Here is a 20,877-nt window from a genome sequence, read left to right as displayed (position 1 = left end):
CTCTGTGTCTCTTCATGCAGTGAGCAGTAGTTTAACTCTCTCTGTGTCTCTTCATGCAGTGAGCAGTAGTTTAACTCTCTGTGTCTCTTCTTGCAGTGAGCAGTAGTTTAACTCTCTGTGTCTCTTCATGCAGTGAGCAGTAGTTTAACTCTGTGTCTCTTCATGCAGTGAGCAGTAGTTTAACTCTCTGTGTGTCTTCTTGCAGTGAGCAGTAGTTTAACTCTGTGTCTCTTCATGCAGTGAGCAGTAGTTTAACTCTCTGTGTGTCTTCATGCAGTGAGCAGTAGTTTAACTCTGTGTCTCTTCATGCAGTGAGCAGTAGTTTAACTCTCTGTGTGTCTTCATGCAGTGAGCAGTAGTTTAACTCTCTGTGTCTCTTCATGCAGTGAGCAGTAGTTTAACTCTCTGTGTCTCTTCTTGCAGTGAGCAGTAGTTTAACTCTCTGTGTCTCTTCTTGCAGTGAGCAGTCCGTGCACTCTGAAGAACGGAGGATGTTCTCATCTCTGTCTCGTCTCACCGCTCAAACCTTTCTATCAGTGCGCCTGTCCCACCGGAGTCCAGCTGCTGGAGGACGGCAAGACCTGCAGAGACGGTGAGCATCATCATCATCTTCATCATCATCATCATCATCATCATCACCTTCATCATCACACTACAGATCCAGCATCATCAGCATGTTCAGAAATATCTTAATTATCTTCACATCTCAGCTTCTTTATTTAAACATACACACATGCAAACGCTGATCTGTAACCATGGTAACCGCACGCAACAAACAGCTCCAGCCTCATAAAATTAAAATATAAAAGCTTTAGTCACAGCTGCAGTGTGATTTAAAATTAATTATTCCACATCTTAGCTTCCTCTAGTATTTATTCTTATTGAACCATGTTAGTAGTTATTATTATTATTATTATTATTATTATTATATATAGATTAACCCTCCTGACAGGAGGAAGGAAGGAAAGGAGTAAGGAGGAAAAGAGGAAGGAAGGAAGGAATGGATGAATTTAGGAAAGAAGGAAGGAAAGAAAGAAAGGAGTAAGGAGAGAGGGAAGGAGGAAGGAAGGAAAGGAGGAAGGAAGGAAGGAAAGGGGTAAGGAGGAAAAGAGGGAGGAAGGAAGGGAGTAAGAAGGAAAAGAGGGAGGAAGGAAGGAAGGAAGGAAGGGAGGGAGGAAGGAAGGAAGGAAGGAAGGAAGGAAGGAAAGGGGTAAGGAGGGAGGAAGGAAAGGAGTAAGGAGGGAGAGAGGAAGAAAGGAAGGAAGGAAAGGAGTAGGAAGGAAGGAAAGGGGTAAGGAGGGAGAGAGGAAGGAAGGAAGGAAGGAGCTTCCTCTAGTATTTATTTTTATTTAACCGGTTCCACGATACGATATTATTACGATTTTAAATATATATTGAGATACGCTGCAGTTTTATTACCTGCAGATTATTTCCCCAAAAAGAAAAAAAATAAAGTTTTTATGTGCAGATCTCTTTAATAACAGATCAATACTTTGCTCTTAAAGGTGAAATCAGCTCAAACTCTTGAATCACTGAGTTTAGTTTAGTTCTGAACTCTGAAATCATTCAAAGTGATTTTCTGAAGAGTTTCGAAACGACTTGGAAACAAGAAAACACGTCCAAATATTTCCTGATCTGCGTCAGAAAGAAGAAAAAGAGAAATATAAAAAGAAAAAGAGGAAGAGAGAAAGAGGAAGAGAGAAAGAGGAAGAGACAGTGGAGCTGCGTAAGAAGAGAAGAGTCTTTTCTGTTCTTGTGAAACATTTACAAGAAATCTGCCCGAAAAAAAACTCCAGATTGGATCCATTAATGTTCAACCCTAACAAACCTGATGACGTCATCGAGTGAGTGTGTCAGATTATGTGTGTATGTTTGAGTGTGTGTGTGTGTGTGTTTGAGTGTATATTTGAGTGTGTTTTTGTGTGTTTATGAGTGAGTATGTGTGTGTGATCGTGTGTGATTGTGAGTGTGTACATGAGTGTGTGTGTGTGTGTATATATGAATGAGTGTGTGTTTGTGTGTGTGTGTGTGTGTGTGTATGAGTGAATATATGCGTGTGTGTGTGTGTGTGTGTGTGTATATGTTTGTGTGTATGTGTTAGTAGGAGTGTGTATATATATGAGTGAGTTTGTGTGTGTGTGTGTGTGTGTATATATGAATGAGTGTGTGTGTGTGTGTGTGTGTGTGTATATGTGTGTGTATATATGTGTGACCCTGCAGTTGCCATGGCGATCTCCTCTCCTCCTCCTCCATCATCATCGGCTGTTTCTTGAATGGCAGCTCTGGACGTTCGCCTCCCGCCTCTTTTTATTTACTGGTTGAGCCCCCCTCGCCTGCAGAGGGGGGGGGGGGCATGATGGAGGGGGAGGGGGGTAAAGGGGGGGGGGGGGGCAGGGGGCATGATGGAGGGGGAGGGAGGGTAAAGGGGCAGAGGGGGGGGGGGGGTCTTTGTGAAAGATGGGATCACATGCTCCCCTGCAGACAATGCCTCCTTTCACTGCCGGGGGTTGAACTGTTTCAGCCTCTCTCCCCGAAGCTGCTGAAACTCTGAAACTCTGCTTTGTTTAGAAATCATCTTTTTATTCTGAAGTCTTATAAAGTGAAGTCGTGTCTTAAAGCAGATCAAAAGTTAAAAGTCTCCTAACTTTCTAACTTTCTACTGATTCCCTTTAAAGTTTGACTCATTTACATTTGATCAGTAAAAGGCTCCACACTAAGGAAAGGTTTATTTATACAGAACATATTATATAAAACATTTAACAGGAAGTATTAGAAATAAAAAAAACAAAAAACATAAAAGCTTACAATTTGAGAAATAAAAATAAAAGCCAATAATAGTAAAACATACAATTAACTAATAATAAAAATAGAAAGAGAAATAAAATACTAGAATAGAGCTAGAATAAATATGAGATTGCAGCATAAAATAATAAATTACCTTTAAAATCATTAAAAGGACAGAGAGAGAGACATCCATCTGTCCTTCTTTCCTTCCTTCCTTCCTTCTTTCCTTCCCTCTCTCTGTCCTTCCTGTCTTCTTTTCCTTCCTTCCCTCCTTCCTTCCTTCCCTACATCCTCTCATCCTTCCTTCTTTTCTTCCCTCCTCCCTCCCTTTCTTCCATCTTTCCTTCTTTCCATCCCTCTGTCCTTCCTGTCTTCTTTTCCTTTCCTTCCTTCCTTCTTACCATCCTTCCTCCCTCCCTCCCTTTCTTCCTATTGCCTTCCTTCCTTGCCTACATCCTCTCATCCTTCCTTCCTTCCCTACATCCTCTCATCCTTCCTTCCTTCCCTACATCCTCTCATCCTTCCTTCCTTCCCTGCATCCTCTCATCCTTCCTTCCTTCCCTGCATCCTCTCATCCTTCATTCCTTCCCTACATCCTCTCATCCTTCCTTCCTTCCCTGCATCCTCTCATCCTTCCTTCCTTCCCTGCATCCTCTCATCCTTCATTCCTTCCCTACATCCTCTCATCCTTCATTCCTTCCCTCCTCCCTCACTTTCTTCCTTATTTCCTTCCATCCTTCCTTCCTTCCTTCTTACCATCTTTCCTCCCTCCCTTTCTTCCTTCCTTCCTGGAAATGCTATAAAACCAAGCCGAGTCAAGCCGAGCTAGAACTGTAGAGAGGAAAAGCTCTGTTAGTAGTTTTTCCTGTGGACGGACCAGACAGGAAGTATGACTCTTAACTTCCTCTCTCTCTCTGTGTCTCTCTCTCTCTCTCTCTCTCTCTCTGTCTCTCTCTGTCTCTCTCTCTCTCTCTCTCTCTCTCTCTCTCTCTCTCTCTCTCTCTCTCTCTCTCTCCCTCCCTCCCCTCAGGCGCCACTCAGATGCTGCTGTTGGCTCGGCGGACCGACCTGCGCCGCATCTCTCTGGACATGCCGGACTTCACCGACATCATCCTGCAGGTGGACGACATCCGGCATGCCATCGCCATCGACTACGACCCGGTGGACGGATACATCTACTGGACGGACGACGACGTGAAGGCCATCCGCCGCTCCCTCCCCGACGGCAGCGACGCTCAGTTCGTGGTGACGTCGCAGGTCAACCATCCCGACGGCATCGCGGTGGACTGGATCGCCAGGAACCTGTACTGGACCGACACCGGCACCGACCGCATCGAGGTGACGCGGCTCAACGGGACCATGAGGAAGATCCTGATCTCTGAAGACCTGGACGAGCCCAGAGCCATCGTCCTGGACCCGGTGGCAGGGTGAGAACTACACCAACACCACCATGACCATGACCACCACCACGACCACCATGACCACCCCCCACGACCACCACCACCATGACCACCACCATGACCACCACCACTACCACCATGACCACCACCATGACCATGACCACCACCACCATGACCACCACCATGACCACCACCATGACCACCACCACCATGACCACCATGACCACCACCATGACCACCATGACCATGACCACCACCACCACCACCACCATGACCACCATGACCACCACCACCATGACCACCACCATGACCATGACCACCACCACCACCACCACCACCACGACCACCACCATGACCACCACCATGACCACCACCACCACCACGACCACCACCACGACCACCACCATGACCACCACCATGACCACCATGACCACCACCATGACCACCATGACCACCACCATGACCACCATGACCATGACCACCACCACCACCATGACCACCACCATGACCACCACCACCATGACCACCACCATGACCATGACCACCACCACCATGACCACCACCACCATGACCACCACCATGACCACCACCACTACCACCATGACCACCACCATGACCATGACCACCACCACCATGACCACCACCATGACCACCACCATGACCACCACCATGACCACCATGACCACCACCATGACCATGACCACCACCACCACCACCACCACCATGACCACCACCACCATGACCACCACCATGACCATGACCACCACCACCACCACCACCACCATGACCACCACCATGACCACCACCACCACCACGACCACCACCACGACCACCACCATGACCACCACCATGACCACCACCATGACCACCACCATGACCACCATGACCACCACCATGACCACCATGACCACCACCATGACCACCATGACCATGACCACCACCACCACCATGACCACCACCATGACCACCACCACCACCACCACCATGACCATCACCATGACCACCACCACCATCACCATGACCACCACCACCACCACCATGACCACCACCATGACCACCACCACCACCACCATGACCACCACCACCACCACCATGACCATGACCACCACTACCACCATGACCACCACCACCATGACCACCACCACCATGACCATGACCACCACCACCATGACCACCACCATGACCACCACCATGACCACCATGACCACCACCATGACCACCATGACCACCACCATGACCACCATGACCATGACCACCACCACCACCATGACCACCACCATGACCACCACCACCACCACCACCATGACCATCACCATGACCACCACCACCACCACCACCATGACCATCACCATGACCACCACCACCACCACCATGACCACCACCATGACCACCACCACCACCACCATGACCACCACCACCACCACCATGACCATGACCACCACTACCACCATGACCACCACCATGACCACCACCACCACCACCATGACCACCACCATGACCACCATGACCACCACCATGACCATCACCATGAACAGATCAACGTTTAAAATCAGGGAGAGACCAAGCTACAACAAACACTAACTGAAGTCTCTCTTCTTCCTCTTCCTCCTCCTCTTCCTCTTCTTCTTCTTCTTCTTCCTCCTCCTCTTCCTGCTCCTCCTCCATCTCCTCTTCTTCCTCCATCTCCATCTCTTCTTCCTCTTCTTCCTCCTCCTCTTCTTCCTCCTCTTCCTCCTTTTCCTCCTCCTCCTCCTCCTCCTCCTCTTCTTCTTCCTCCAACTCCTCCTCCTCTTCTTCTTCTTCCTCCAACTCCTCCTCCTCCTCTTCTTCTTCCTCCAACTCCTCCTTCTCCTCTTCCTCCATTTCATCCTCCTCTTCTTCTTCCTCCAACTCCCTCCTTCTCCTCTTCCTCCATTTCATCCTCCTCCTCTTCTTCCTCCATCTCCTCTTCCATTTCCTCCTCTTCCTTCTCTTCTTCCTCTTTTCCTCCATCTCATCCTCCTCCTCCGTCTCCTCTTCTTCTTCCTCCTCCTCCATCTCCTCTTCTTCTTCCTTCTCCTCCTCTTCCTCCTTCTCCTCCTCTTCCTTCTCCTCCTCCTCCTCTTCCTCCTCCTCTTCCTCAGGTACATGTACTGGACCGACTGGGGTGAGGTGCCGAAGATCGAGCGAGCCGATCTTGACGGTTTGGAGCGAGTCGTGATGGTGAACACGTCGCTCGGTTGGCCCAACGGTCTCGCCCTCGACTACGACGAACGCAAAATATACTGGGGGGACGCCAAGACCGACAAGATAGAGGTACACACACACACACACACACACACATACAGAGACACACACACACACACACACACACTCTTCATGAAACGGTAAACTGGGAACTGAAAACACAAACGTTTAAAATTATATCGGACAACATATCGTCTGTTATCTCCTCTTCCTCTCTTCTTCCTCTTCCTCTCTTCTTCCTCTTCCTCCTCACACCTCCTCCTCTTCCTCCACCATCTATTCCTCCTCCTCTTCCTCCACCATCTCTTCCTCTTCCCCTTTAAAATAATATCATCACATATTTGCCAATATTGATATATCTGGAAACCCCCCCCCCCCTTCCTCACACCTCCTCCTCTTCCTCCACTTCTCCGTATCTACACGACTGGAATGACCTCACACTTCCTCTTCCTCTTCCTCCACCATCTATATCATCACATATTTGCCAGTATTGATATATCTTGACCCCCCCCCCCACACACACACACACACACACACACACACCTCTTCCTCCGCACACCTCCTCTTCTTCCTCACACCTCCCCCCCCAGTTCTCTGGTGTTGCCCAGGACCTCGTGCCCCCTCCCACCCCCCCCCCCTCCCGGTTTCTGCGGCGGTCCCACATCTGGTAGTGATTGGGTCGAGCTCTCCAGCTGCGGTCGGCTCTGTTTAGAATAGACCAGAATCTGAGAGCGTCGCCGCAGTGCGGTCGCAGCTCCAAACCAGCGGAGACCTTTTGGCTGAGCCGACTCGCTGGGGATGGAAACTTTATATTTATACTCCACGTCCCTGTGTGTGTGTGTGTGTGTGTGTGTGTGTGAGTGTGTGTCTGTCTGTGTGTGTGTGTGTGTGTGTGTGTGTGTGTGTGAGTGTGTGTCTGTCTGTGTGTGTGTGTGTGTGAGTGTGTGTCTGTCTGTGTGTGTGTGTGTGTGTGTGTGTGAGTGTGTGTCTGTCTGTGTGTGTGTGTGTGTGTGTGTGTGTGTCTGTCAGTGTGAGTGTCTGTCAGTGTGAGTGTGTGTGTGTGAGTGTGAGAGAGAGTGTGTGTGAGTGTGTGTGTGTGTGTGCGCGCGAGAGTGTGTGTCTGTGTGTGTGTGTCTGTGTGTGTGTGCGAGAGTGTGTGTGTGTGTGTGTGTGTGTGTGTGTGTGTGTGTCTCTCTGTGTGTGTGTGTGAGAGTGTGTGTGTGAGTGTGTGTGTCTGTGTGTGTCTCTGTGTGTAAGTGTGTGTCTGTCAGTGTGTGTGTCTGTGAGTGTGAGTGAGTGTGTGTGTGTGTGTCTGTCTGTCTGTCTGTCAGGGTGTGTGTGTCTCTGTGTGTATGTGTGTGTGTGTGTGTGTGTGTGTGTGTGTGTGTTTTCTGGGAGCAGTGAATAGCGTCGCTCCACACAGAGTCGATCACAGATTACAGGCTTCACGTCGCTGCAGCGTCGACACGTTTCACAAATAAAATAAAATAAACTTTATCAATAACTTTAAGAATAACTGATCAGTTCTTTAACTTATGAACTCTTTTCCTATCTATCCATCCATCTATCCATTATGGGTCGGTGATGTGATGTAACTCACATCACATTAGTGTCCTAATGGTGTAACCGCTATTCTTCATATAAATCTGATTTATATACAAGAAAATAAACTAAACTAAAATGTGAAATAAATATATAATCCACTTTAAGCAACGCAGCACTACGGGTTGTAACAGATTTTACATCATTTAACACAAATCATTGAGAAAAAATGTTTTTTAGGATTCATTCTGCTCCATATTAACAAAATGCTTTAAAGTCTAAATGTAGAAATACTCCAAAAAAGTTTCTTTTTATTGAATGATTTTAAATGAAGTCATTATTAGTATAAGTCCACTTAAATACACTGTAGGTGGATGACATATTTAATATTTATCATTAGTTACCCACGACAACAGTAACATCCTACTTTTACATTATTATTACATTATTATGACTGGAGTGACTTTAGTGTTTTTACACCAGTAAAGGATCTAAATACAGTTTTAAGAGGATTTAAAAAAGTCTTAATAGTTAAATGTTTGGACAAAATAAAATAAATCCATACTAAGTACAATCTAAATCTTTTTTTTCTCTCGTGTCCGACAGCAGTTTAGTGTTTCTGGCCTGGCAGCAACACGTTTCCATGGTTACGCAGCAGTTCAAAAAAACAGTCACGAAATTTTAATCTATAGTTTCGTGACCACGGATACGAACTGTCCTTTTTCTTTCGTGTCACTCAGCACAACTTTCAGACTAATATATTTCAACAGGAAGTACTTTAGTTTGAAAGTTGTGCTACGTGACACAAACAATGATGAAGCTGGTATCAGGATCACGTTACGGGGACTGGTTCGTAAAAACAGTCACGAAATTTTAATCCAGTGTTTCGTGACCACGGACACGAATTTTCCCTTATTTTTCGTGTCTTACAGCACTTTCGTGTTTCACATTATAACGTAATAAAACAAGATAATGATGCTTTTCTTTCTCTTCCTAGCCTGGCAGCAACACGTTTCCATGGTTACGCAGCAGTTCATTAACATAGTCACGAAATTTTAATCTATAGTTTCGTGACCACAGACACGAAATTTTCCCTTTTTTTTCGTGTCCTACAGCAGGACTTACAGAGACTAAAGTATCTCAGTGATTAATAATGAAGCTCTCGGCTGGTATCAGGATGACGTTAAGGCAGGGGGGTCAAAGTCATCTTCATTCAAGGGCCACATACAGCCCAATGTGATCTCATGTGGGCCGGATCATTAAAATAAAGGAAGGAAGGAAAGACAGAAGGAAGGGAAGAAGGAAGGAAGGAAGAGAAGACAGGAAAGAAAAAAAGAAAGAAAGAAAGGAAAGATGGAAGGAAAGAAGGGAGGAAGAAAGGGAGGAAGAGAAGACAGGAAAGAAAAACAGAAAAAGAGGAAAGATGGAAGGAAGGAAAGACAAGATGGAAGGAAGGAAGGAAGGAAAGATGGAAGGAAGGAAAGACAAGATGGAAGGAAGGAAGGAAGGAAAGATGGAAGGAAGGAAGAGAAGACAGGAAAGGAAAAACAGAAAAGGAGGAAAGATGGAAGGAAGGAAAGAAAGATGAAAGGAAGGAAGGAAGAGAAGAGAAGACAGGAAGGAAAAACAGAAAAGGAGGAAAGATGGAAGGAAGGAAAGAAAGATGAAAGGAAGGAAGGAAGAGAAGAGAAGACAGGAAAGAAAAACAGAAAGAACGGAAGGAAGGAAAGAAATAAAGAAAGGAAAAGATGGATGGAAGAAAGGGAGGAAGAGACGACAATTAGCAAAGTGGGCCAGATTGGACTCCTTGACGGGCCGGTTCTGGCCTGCGGGCCGCATGTTTGACCCCCCTGGTTTAAGGAGTCTTGGGTTGGTAGTTTTATAAATGATATTCAGACCTTTAGTATGAATAACTCAGAATGTAATAATCCTCCGAGCTGCAGCTGATGATTGTTGATCTGTAAAATGGAAAGAAGGAAAAAAGAAAGAAAGAAAGGGAGGAAGGACAGAAGGAAGGAAGGAAGGACAGAAGGAAGGAAGGAAGGACAGATGGAAGGGAGGAAGGAAGGAAGGAAAAAAGAAAGAAAGAAAGGGAGGAAGGACAGAAGGAAGGAAAGAAGGAAAAAAGAAAGAAAGGGAGGAAGGACAGATGGAAGGGAGGAAGGAAGGAAGGAAAAAAGAAAGAAAGAAAGAAAGGGAGGAAGGACAGAAGGAAGGAAGGAAAAGAAGATGGGAAGGGAGGAAGGCAGGAAGGAAGGAAAAGAAGATGGGAAGGAAAGAAGGAAAAAAGAAAGAAAGGGAAGAAGGACAGATGGAAGAAAGAGAGAGAGGGAGGAAGGAAGGAACGTGGGCCGGATTGCACCCCTCGACGGGCCGGTTCTGTCCCACGGGCCGCATGTTTGACCCCCCTGCTTTAAGGAGTCTTGGGTTGGTATGGTAGTTTTATAAATGATATTCAGACCTTTAGTATGAATAACTCAGAATGTAATAATCCTCCGAGCTGCAGCTGATGATTGTTGATCTGTAAAATGGAAAGAAGGAAAAAAGAAAGAAAGAAAGGGAGGAAGGACAGAAGGAAGGAAGGAAGGACAGAAGGAAGGAAGGAAGGACAGATGGAAGGGAGGAAGGAAGGAAGGAAAAAAGAAAGAAAGAAAGGGAGGAAGGACAGAAGGAAGGAAAGAAGGAAAAAAGAAAGAAAGGGAGGAAGGACAGATGGAAGGGAGGAAGGAAGGAAGGAAAAAAGAAAGAAAGAAAGAAAGGGAGGAAGGACAGAAGGAAGGAAGGAAAAGAAAGAAAGAAAGAAAGGGAGGAAGGACAGAAGGAAGGAAGGAAAAGAAGATGGGAAGGGAGGAAGGCAGGAAGGAAGGAAAAGAAGATGGGAAGGAAAGAAGGAAAAAAGAAAGAAAGGGAAGAAGGACAGATGGAAGAAAGAGAGAGAGGGAGGAAGGAAGGAACGTGGGCCGGATTGCACCCCTCGACGGGCCGGTTCTGTCCCGCGGGCCGCATGTTTGACCCCCCTGCTTTAAGGAGTCTTGGGTTGGTATGGTAGTTTTATAAATGATATTCAGACCTTTAGTATGAATAACTCAGAATGTAATAATCCTCCGAGCTGCAGCTGATGATTGTTGATCTGTAAAATGATCGTCAGTGTTTCCCGAAGACAGAAACAAACTCAACTGCTGCTTCAAAGCTTGTTTATGAATTCCTGAAACTCGATAAAGAGTTAAAAAAAAAATGAGTCAAAAAACGTAATTATTGTTTATTTATTGAGGAAAATGATCCAGTTTCTCTCCGTTCGTCTTGTTTGTCTCGTTTCTCTCTAGTTTCAGAACATTTTCATCATATTTATACAGAAACTGAGAAATTAAAGAGCAGCTCAGTAAATGTAAAAACTAACTTTAACCCTTTATTGGGCAAATTATTATATTTGGTAACTTCTGTAAATATCCCAAAATATCCTTCCTTCCTTCCTTCCTTCCTTTCCTTCCTCCCTGCCTTCTCTCCTCCCTTCCTTCTTTCCTTCCTCCATCCTTCCTTCCTTCCTTTCCTTCCTTCCATCTGTTCTTCCTCCCTCCCTCCTTCTCTCCTCTCTTCCCTTCTTTCCTTCCTCCGTCCTTCCTTCCTTCCTTTCCTTCCTTCCATCTGTTCTTCCTTCTTTCCTTCCTCCATCCCCCCTTTCTTCTTCCTTCCTTCCTTCCTTCTTTCTTCCCTTCCTCCCTCCCTCCTTCTCTCTTTCTTTCCTCTGTCCTTCCTTCCCTTCCTCCTTCCCTCCTTCTTTCCTTCCTCCATCCCCCTTTCTTCTTCCTTCCATCTGTTCTTCCTCCCTCCCTCCTTCCTTTCCTTCCTTCCATCTGTTCTTCCTCCCTCCCTCCTTCTCTCCTCCCTTCCTTCTTTCCTTCCTCCATCCTTCCTTCCTTCCTTTCCTTCCTTCCATCTGTTCTTCCTCCCTCCCTCCTTCTCTCTTTCTTTCCTCCGTCCTTCCTTCCTTTCCTTCCTCCCTCCTTCCTTCCCTTCCATCCTTCCTTCCTCCCTTCCTTTCAATGAGTGTCCTATAAAGGGTTAAAGTCCAGAAACAAGAATAATCCCTTCATGTGTGTTAAAGCAGCTTGGTGTTGAAGGTCTGGACGTCAGAGTTTTATTATTTCCTTCTCTCGTCTTTTCTTTTCTTTCTGAGTATTGTTTTGTATTTTGGGGTTTTGGACGGTCGGAGAGAGCAGCAGCAGAAATGTGGCGTCCATATGCTGCGTTTGTTTGTTTGCTTCTAATTAGCGGCGCTGCAATGTGCTGCCAGCTCGTCTGAGCGCGCTCAGTAGCGTCCACAGACACAACGAGACCAACGAGACTTTCATTCAGGTTAACGTCGTTCAGAGAGGACGTAAAAGAAAAGGAAGAAAAATAAAGAACAAGTTATATTAAAAAAAAAAAAGGAAAAAACTGTTAAAACTGAGACCAATGCATCCACGGGAAAATAAAGATGATAAAAAATGTTTAAAAATGTTAAATAAATAAATAAGAGAATAAAAGAGAAGAGAATAAAAAATAAAAATGAGGGATGATAGTAGAAGAAAATTTGGATAAATAAAACAAGGAGAAAAAAATGAAAGAAAAACAAAATCAATGAGAAAATAAAACTTATAACATTTTAATAATAATAATAAAATGACATAAAATAAAGTAGTGTGTTTGTGTCTTTATGCAGATCAGGATCCTGAATGGTTTGAATTTTAATCTCTGGACTAAATAAAACATTTATTCATAAAATAAATCTGTAGAAAATATAAATTATTGTTGAACTTTGCTCCAGTTTAGTTTCTTTCTTGTTTTTTTCTTTATTGAACATTTTTATACGACGGCTGAAAACATTTATTTCTTCTGGTTTTTAATTTATTTTGACTGAATTATTATTTTAATGTGTTTTATTTACTGTTGTTTTATTATATTGTACTTTGAGCTGCATCCCTCGTAACAAAGCTGCTCTATGAATAAAGATTTGAACCCTTTGAACACAGTTAACGTCCTGTTGTGTCTCCCAGGTGATGAACATGGACGGCACGGCTCGACGGGTGCTGGTAGAGGACAAACTTCCTCACATCTTCGGCTTCACGCTGCTGGGCGACTACATCTACTGGACGGACTGGCAGCGCCGCAGCATCGAGCGCGTCCACAAACGCACCGCCGAGCGCGAGTTCATCATCGACCAGCTGCCGGACCTGATGGGCCTGAAGGCCACGTACGTGCACGAGAGCTTCGGTAAGTCCTGAGTCCTGATCCATAAACCGGGTTTACCAAATAAACCAGGATTACTGAATGAACCGGGTTTACTGCGTTAGTCTGGTAGCAGCTCCGTAAAGCAAGCTCGGCATCGTTCAAGCTCAGTTACCACGGCAACGCATGCTGCATATACTTCTTAGTGACTCTAAATTAACCGGGACAGAACAGGTACTAACCGGTTCTGTCCTGGTTCCTCGGGTACTAACCGGTGCTATCCCGGTTCCTCGGGTACTAACCCGTTCTGTCCCAGTTCCTCGGGTACTAACCCGTTCTGTCCCGGTGCCTCAGGTACTAACCCATTCTGTCCGGTTCCTCGGGTACTAGTAACCCGTTCTGTCCCGGTTCCTCAGGTACTAACCGGTTCTGTCCCGGTTCCTCGGGTACTAACCCGTTCTGTCCCGGTTCCTCAGGTACTAACCCGTTCTGTCCCGGTTCCTCAGGTACTAACCCGTTCTGTCCCGGTTCCTCAGGTACTAACCCGTGTGCGGAGAACAACGGCGGCTGCAGTCACCTCTGCCTCTACAAGCCTGTGGGAGTCCAGTGTGGCTGTCCCATCGGTCTGGAGCTCATCGCCGACATGCGGACCTGCATCGTCCCCGAGGCGTTCCTGCTGTTCTCCCCGCCACACCGACATCCGCCGGATCTCCCTGGAGACCAACAACAACAACGTGGCGATCCCGCTCACCGGCGTCAAGGAGGCCTCGGCGCTCGACTTCGACGTCACCGACAACCGCATCTACTGGACGGACATCACTCTGAAGGTGAGCCGCCGCTTCGTTATCTTCAATTCATCATTAACCACCAGACTACATGATAGGAGCTTAACTTTAATATTAACTTTAATATAACGGATGTTTTATGATGTGACAGCGCAGCTCCGTTAGTTTGACAGAAGCTGAAAAACGGTGAAATGTTTTAACTAAATAAATAAAAGTGCCGAGGTTCCAGCCTGCGTCAGACGATGCTGAGTTTACTGACTAACTAGTGGACTGCTGCTCGGAAGCCAATAGTTTCTAATCTAGGCAGCGCCATCTTGAACATTTCAGGTGCATGCTGGGAAAAATAAAAACACGGATTCTACTTATATGGGCATGAGGCGGAGCGGGGAGGTTGCTATGGTTACGAGGGCTAGATCTCAAGGACATTGGTCAATCAACCTGTCAATCAGGACGTAGCCACGCCCTAATGCATACCCTGCTTTATCGTCACATATAAAATCAGGGAGGCCAAAATGTCCCAAATGAACATCATACTGCATTGAAGAAGGCTTTAAACTAGCGATTGAGACCATAAACACATTTTGAAAACGTTTACTGAGGTTAGAAATCAAGTGAGAAGTTGGTGAATTCTCCATTGACTTGTATAGAGACGGTCGCCCCCTGGTGGCCTTTTGATAGAATGCAGCTCTAAGTTACTTCCTGGTTGGCTTCATTTCAGAGGACCAGAACTCCCCGCCTGGTTTATATTCTCCTAACCAGTCTTTTAACTCCTTGGTGGTCTCTCTCTCTCCGCCTGCAGACCATCAGCCGAGCCTTCATGAACGGCAGCGCTCTGGAGCACGTGGTGGAGTTCGGGCTGGACTACCCGGAGGGAATGGCGGTGGACTGGTTGGGGAAGAACCTGTACTGGGCCGACACCGGAACCAACCGCATCGAGGTGGCCAAGCTGGACGGGCAGCACCGGCAGGTCCTGGTCTGGAAGGATCTGGACAGTCCTCGAGCTCTGGCTCTGGATCCTGCCGAAGGGTGAGAACCAGGGTTGTTATGTATACTAGTTTTAGTTTGGTTTTATTTTGAAGGCATTGACTAGTTTTAAAAAATGGAGACAATGAAAAGAAAACTAAAACTGAATCTGCTGTTCATTTAGTTTGAGTTAGTTTAGACTGTTCCTTCCTTCCTTCCGTCTGTCCTTCCTCCCTCCTTATCTGTTTCTTTCCTTCCTCCCTCCTTCTTTTCTTCCTTCCTTCCTTCCTTCCGTCCTTCCTTCCTTCCTTCCTCCCTCTCTCCTTCCTTCCTTCCGTCCTTCCTTCTTTCCTTCCTCCCTCCCTCCCTCCCTCCTTCTTTCCTTCCTTCCTTCTGTCCTTCCTCCCTCCTTCTCTATTTCTTTCTTTCCTTCCTCCCTCCTTCTTTTCTTCCCTCCTTCCGTCCTTCCTTCCTTCCTCCCTCCCTCCCTCCTTCCTTCTATCCTCCCTCCTTTCCTCCATCCCTCGTTCTCTCTTTCTTTCCTCCCCCCTACCTCCCTCCCTTCCTTCTTTCTTTTAGTGAGTTTCAGATATCAGGAGGAAAGCCTTGATTAGTAGAAGCTGTAAAGGATGAAATAATGCTGAACTTCCTCTTCTTCCTCTTCCTCCTCCTCCTCCTCCTCTTCCTCCTCCTCCTCCTCCTCTTCCTCCTCTTCTTCCTCCTCTTCTTCCTCCTCCTGCAGCTACATGTACTGGACCGAGTGGGGCGGGAAGCCGAAGATCGACCGAGCAGCGATGGACGGGACGGGTCGCATCACTCTGGTGGACGACGTGGGCCGAGCCAACGGACTCACCATCGACTACGCCGAGCGCCGCCTGTACTGGACCGACCTGGACACCACGCTCATCGAGTCCTCCAACATGCTCGGTAACCATGGCGACCAAACGCTAGGCCTGTCACGATAGCTGCGGTTACATCAGCAAACCTGCAGCCGTCACACCAAACATCAGTCTGATAGCAGAAGGGAAGAGAGACGGAGGATATTTATTAGTTAGGGCGAAGCGATGCTCATAAAAAAGGATTTTATGAGTTAAATAGTTAAAATATAGGTCAGTGGTTATGAATGTTGGTAAGATGATGAATTAATAAATGAGTTGAACTAGATTTAAAAGCAGCATCAGGTTTAAATTCAGACTGAACTCCGCAGCAAGACATCATGGAGGTTACGACCAGTTCAATATAATCAATATATTAAAAAAAGATCAATAAGAGAGATTTGAAATGACATTTGACCCATTTTATACCAAAAGACTGAATGCTCCTGAACATGTCAAATGGTGTAACCACAAAATGTCAAATGGTGTAACCACAAAAGAATGATAGATATTAAATATGTGATCAGCTACAGTGTGTTTAAGTGGACTTATACTAATAATGACTTCATTTAAAACATGTCAATGTTTCCTGGTCTCCATGGTAACCAGATGAAATGTAATATTTAGAACAATAGTATTCCATTAGCTTTATTTAATATAAAAGTTATAATGTAAGATCATGCCACACTAGTTGATATGGTGTTAGGTAGGAAGGAAGGAAGGAAGGAAGGAAGGAAGGAAGGAAGGAAGGATGTAAGATCATGCCAAACTAGTTGATATGGTGTTAGGTAGGAAGGAAGGAAGGAAGGAAGGAAGGAAGGAAGGAAGATCATGCCAAACTAGTTGATATGGTGTTAGGTAGGAAGGAAGGAAGGAAGGAAGGAAGGATGTAAGATCATGCCAAACTAGTTGATATGGTGTTAGGTAGGAAGGAAGGAAGGAAGGAAGGAAGGAAGGAAGGAAGGAAGATCATGCCAAACTAGTTGATATGGTGTTAGGTAGGAAGGAAGGAAGGAAGGAAGGATGTAAGATCATGCCAAACTAGTTGATATGGTGTTAGGTAGGAAGGAAGGAAGGAAGGAAGGAAGGAAGGATGTAAGATCATGCCTAACTAGTTGATATGGTGTTAGGTAGGAAGGAAGGAAGGAAGGAAGGAAGGATGTAAGATCATGCCAAACTAGTTGATATGGTGTTAGGTAGGAAGGAAGGAAGGAAGGAAGGAAGGAAGGATGTAAGATCATGCCACACTAGTTGATATGGTGTTAGGTAGGAAGGAAGGAAGGAAGGAAGGAAGGATGTAAGATCATGCCAAACTAGTTGATATGGTGTTAGGTAGGAAGGAAGGAAGGAAGGAAGGAAGTAAGATCATGCCACACTAGTTGATATGGTGTTAGGTAGGAAGGAAGGAAGGAAGGAAGGAAGGATGTAAGATCATGCCAAACTAGTTGATATGGTGTTAGGAAGGTAAGAAGGTAGGAAGGAAGGAAGGAAGGAAGGTGTTTTATTGACTATTTACTGTTTTTAAGCAACGTTCAATTATTTGGTACAAAGTTTTTATGGTTACACCACTTAGACATTTTTACCATAATCCTCTAATATATTCTCTCTAAATGGATTAAAAGCAGAAATTTGATGCTGGGTCCACAAAAAAAGAATGTGTGAAGTTATTCATACGTTTATTTTCACATTTTAACCCTTTAAATTTAAACTGAACCTCATGGACACTGATATAAACCTCTTTATTCATAGAAGTAAAATTCTAAGAAGCTAATTTAAACTCAGCAGTCAGTCACAGTGAGAACAGATAGTCCACCTTAAATGTGGGTCCACCTTAAATGTGCTTTCTGAAGTTTGACAGCTGCCGTTCAAACTCGTCAAACTGATTGATATGTTATTAAATTATGCGAGAGGAGCATCAGAGGTTATAAATTATTAAGCAGCAAAACAAAATCACATGAAGTAGAAGCGACGCGACGCGTGTTCAGATCAAACACACGGAGATGAGACCCGATGGACTCAAACATGAGACCCGATGGACTCAAACATGTACAACAAACAGCTTCATGCAGAAAACACAAAAACAACCCAAACACAGACGCTAGTGTTACAGTAAAATGTTTGTTCGGGTTATTTGTGTCCTAAGTTATGAATATTTAAAATCTCAGTTCACAAGGAAATACAATCCAGAGGAAGTTTGATTTAATCTTCCTGAATATTTAGATCTTAATATCTTGAGAGGAGAACAGGGAAAGGAGAGAGAGGAAGGATAGGAGAGAGGAAGGGTAAGAGAGAGGAGAGGAAGGGTAAGAGAGAGGAAAGGAAGGATAGGAGAGAGGGAGGGGAGAGGAAGGATAGAAGAGAGGAAGGATAGAAGGAAGGATAGGCGAGAGGAAGGAGAGGAAGGATAGAGGAAGGATAGGAAGGATAGGAGAGAGGAAGGGGAGGAAGGATAGGGAGAGAGGAAGGAGAGGAGAGAGGAAAGAAAGGAGAGAGGAAAGAGTAAGGATAGAAGAGAGGAAGGATAGAAGGAAGGATAGAAGAGAGGAAGGATAGAAGGAAGGAGAGGAGAGAGGAAGGATAGAAGGAAGGATAGGAGAGAGGAAGGATAGAAGAGAGGAAGGGTAAGAGAGAGGAAAGGAAGGATAGGAGAGAGGAAGGGTAGGAAGGATAGGAGAGATGAAAGAAAGGATAGAAGAGAGGAAGGATTTTTTTTTTTTTTTTACTTTCCTGTGTTTCAGATTGATCATATTTTATTATGAAAATCTCACTTCCTGTCTGTGTGTGTGTGTGTGTTTCCAGGCAAGGACCGTGAGGTGATAGCAGATGACCTCCCCCACCCCTTCGGCCTGACTCAGTACCAGGACTACATCTACTGGACGGACTGGAGCCAGCGCAGCATCGAGCGGGCCAACAAGACCAGCGGCCAGAACCGCACCGTGATCCAGGGCCATCTGGACTACGTCATGGACATCCTGGTCTTCCACTCGTCTCGGCAGGGCGGCTGGAACGCCTGCGCCTCCACCAACGGACACTGCTCACACCTCTGCCTCGCCGTCCCCGTCAGCAGCTTCGTGTGCGGCTGCCCGGCTCACTTCTCCCTCAACTACGACAACAAGACCTGCAGCGGTGAGACCCAGAGTCCAGGGGTTACTATAGGGCACTGAGACTTCAAAATAAAACTAGACTACAACCAGGCAATGCCTTCAAAATAAAACTAGACTAAAACTAGGCAATGCCTTCAAAGTAAAACTAGACTACAACTAGCAGTGGAATAATAAAAGCAGTCAGTTCCTTCAAAATAAAACTAGACTACAACTAGTCAATGCCTTCAAAATAAAACTAGACTACAACTAGGCAATGCCTTCAAAATAAAACTAGACTACAACTAGGCAATGCCTTCAAAATAAAACTAGACTACAACTAGGCAATGCCTTCAAAATAAAACTAGACTACAACTAGGCAATGCCTTCAAAATAAAACTAGACTACAACTAGCAGTGGATTAATAAAAGCAGTCAGTTCCTTCAAAATAAAACTAGACTACAACTAAGCAATGCCTTCAAAATAAAACTAGACTACAACTAGGCAATGCCTTCAAAATAAAACTAGACTACAACTAGGCAATGCCTTCAAAATAAAACTAGACTAAAACAAGGCAATGCCTTCTAAATAAAACTAGACTACAACTAGCAGTGGAATAATAAAACCAGTCAATTCCTTCAAAATAAAGTTATGAACGAAGGACAGAAGGAAAGAAGGAAAAGATGAAAAGAAGGGAAAGAAGGAAAGGAAAGGAAAGATGGAAGGAGTTATGAAAGAGGGAAAGGGAGGAAGGAAGGAAAAGAAGGAAGGAGAGAGGGAAGAAAGGAAAAGAAGGAAGGGAGGAAGGAGAGAGGGAAGGAAGGAAAAGATGAAAAGAAGGAAAGAAGGAAGGAGGGAAATAAGGAAGGAAAAGAAGGAAGGGAGGAAGGAGAGAGAAAAGAAGGAAGGAGAGGGAAAGAAGGAAAAGATGAAAGAAAAGAAGGGAGGGGAGGAAAGAAGGAAAGAGGGAAAGGATGAAAGGAAGGAAAGAAAAAAAGAAGGAAACATATGGAAGGAAAGAGGAAAGGAAGGAGGAAGGAAGAAGAACATAAAGCTGATATAATATCTGTGATGATTTAATATCAGCGTTAAAATGGATCCGGCTCAAAAACCAACCAGAAAATATTCACATTTAATTTAAAGTAGTTTTTTATTAAAGTTAATATTTATTATTCTATAAACTGAAACTGTGACTTTAATAAAGTTTAACTCTCCGTCTCCGTCCTCCGTCTCCGTCCTCCGTCCATCTGTCCCTCCGTCCTCAGCTCCGACGTCCTTCCTGCTGTTCAGCCAGAAGACGGCGATCAACCGGATGGTGATGGACGAGCAGCAGAGTCCCGACATCATCCTGCCGATCCACAGCCTGAGGAACGTCCGCGCCATCGACTACGACCCGCTCGACAAGCAGCTCTACTGGATCGACTCCAAGCAGAACGTCATCCGCAGGGCCCAGGAGGACGGGAACCAGGTGAGAACATAGAACATAGAACCAGAGAACCAGAGGTGTTAGGTTAGGAGGAAGGAAGGAAGGAAGGGAGGGAGGAAGGTTAGAACATAGAACATAGAACCACAGAACCAGAGAATCAGGGGTGTTACAAGCACAGAACCAGAGGTGTTAGTTTAGGAGGAAGGAAGGAGGGAAGGAAGGAAGGAAGGAGAGAGGGAGGGAGGAAGGAAGGTTAGAACACATAACCAGAGATGTTAGGTTAGGAGGAAGGAAGGGAGGGAGGGAGGGAGGAAGGAAGGTTAGAACACATAACCAGAGATGTTAGGTTAGGAGGAAGGAAGGGAGGGAGGGAGGGAGGAAGGAAAGGAAGGGAGGGAGGGAGGGAGGGAGGGAGGAAGGAATGAAGGACGGAGGAAAGAAGGAAGAAAGGGGGAAGGAAGGAGGGAGGGAGGGAGGAAGGAATGAAGGACGGAGGAAAGAAGGAAGAAAGGGGGAAGGAAGGAGGGAGGGAGGGAGGGAGGAAAGAAGGAAGGGAAGAAGGAAGGAGGGAGGGAGGGAGGGAGGGAGGAA

General features: G+C 45.6%; 1 protein-coding gene across 1 annotated transcript in view; it reads left to right on the top strand.

Annotated features, from left to right (window-relative positions):
- Window positions 1-20,877, top strand: part of lrp6 (low density lipoprotein receptor-related protein 6) — a 54,251-nt gene that overhangs the window by 21,012 nt on the left and 12,362 nt on the right. The window contains 10 exon segments of the mRNA XM_053313840.1: window positions 461-592; window positions 3,815-4,211; window positions 6,308-6,479; window positions 12,986-13,202; window positions 13,694-13,842; window positions 13,844-13,984; window positions 14,742-14,968; window positions 15,648-15,832; window positions 18,580-18,906; window positions 20,126-20,328. Of these exon segments, the coding sequence (XP_053169815.1) occupies window positions 461-592; window positions 3,815-4,211; window positions 6,308-6,479; window positions 12,986-13,202; window positions 13,694-13,842; window positions 13,844-13,984; window positions 14,742-14,968; window positions 15,648-15,832; window positions 18,580-18,906; window positions 20,126-20,328 (2,150 nt within the window).

This window comes from Scomber japonicus, chromosome 23, assembly GCF_027409825.1.
Source record: "Scomber japonicus isolate fScoJap1 chromosome 23, fScoJap1.pri, whole genome shotgun sequence".
Lineage (NCBI taxonomy): Eukaryota > Metazoa > Chordata > Actinopteri > Scombriformes > Scombridae > Scomber > Scomber japonicus.
Note: the sequence above shows the minus strand (reverse complement) of the source record. Positions and strands in the feature narration are given on the sequence as shown.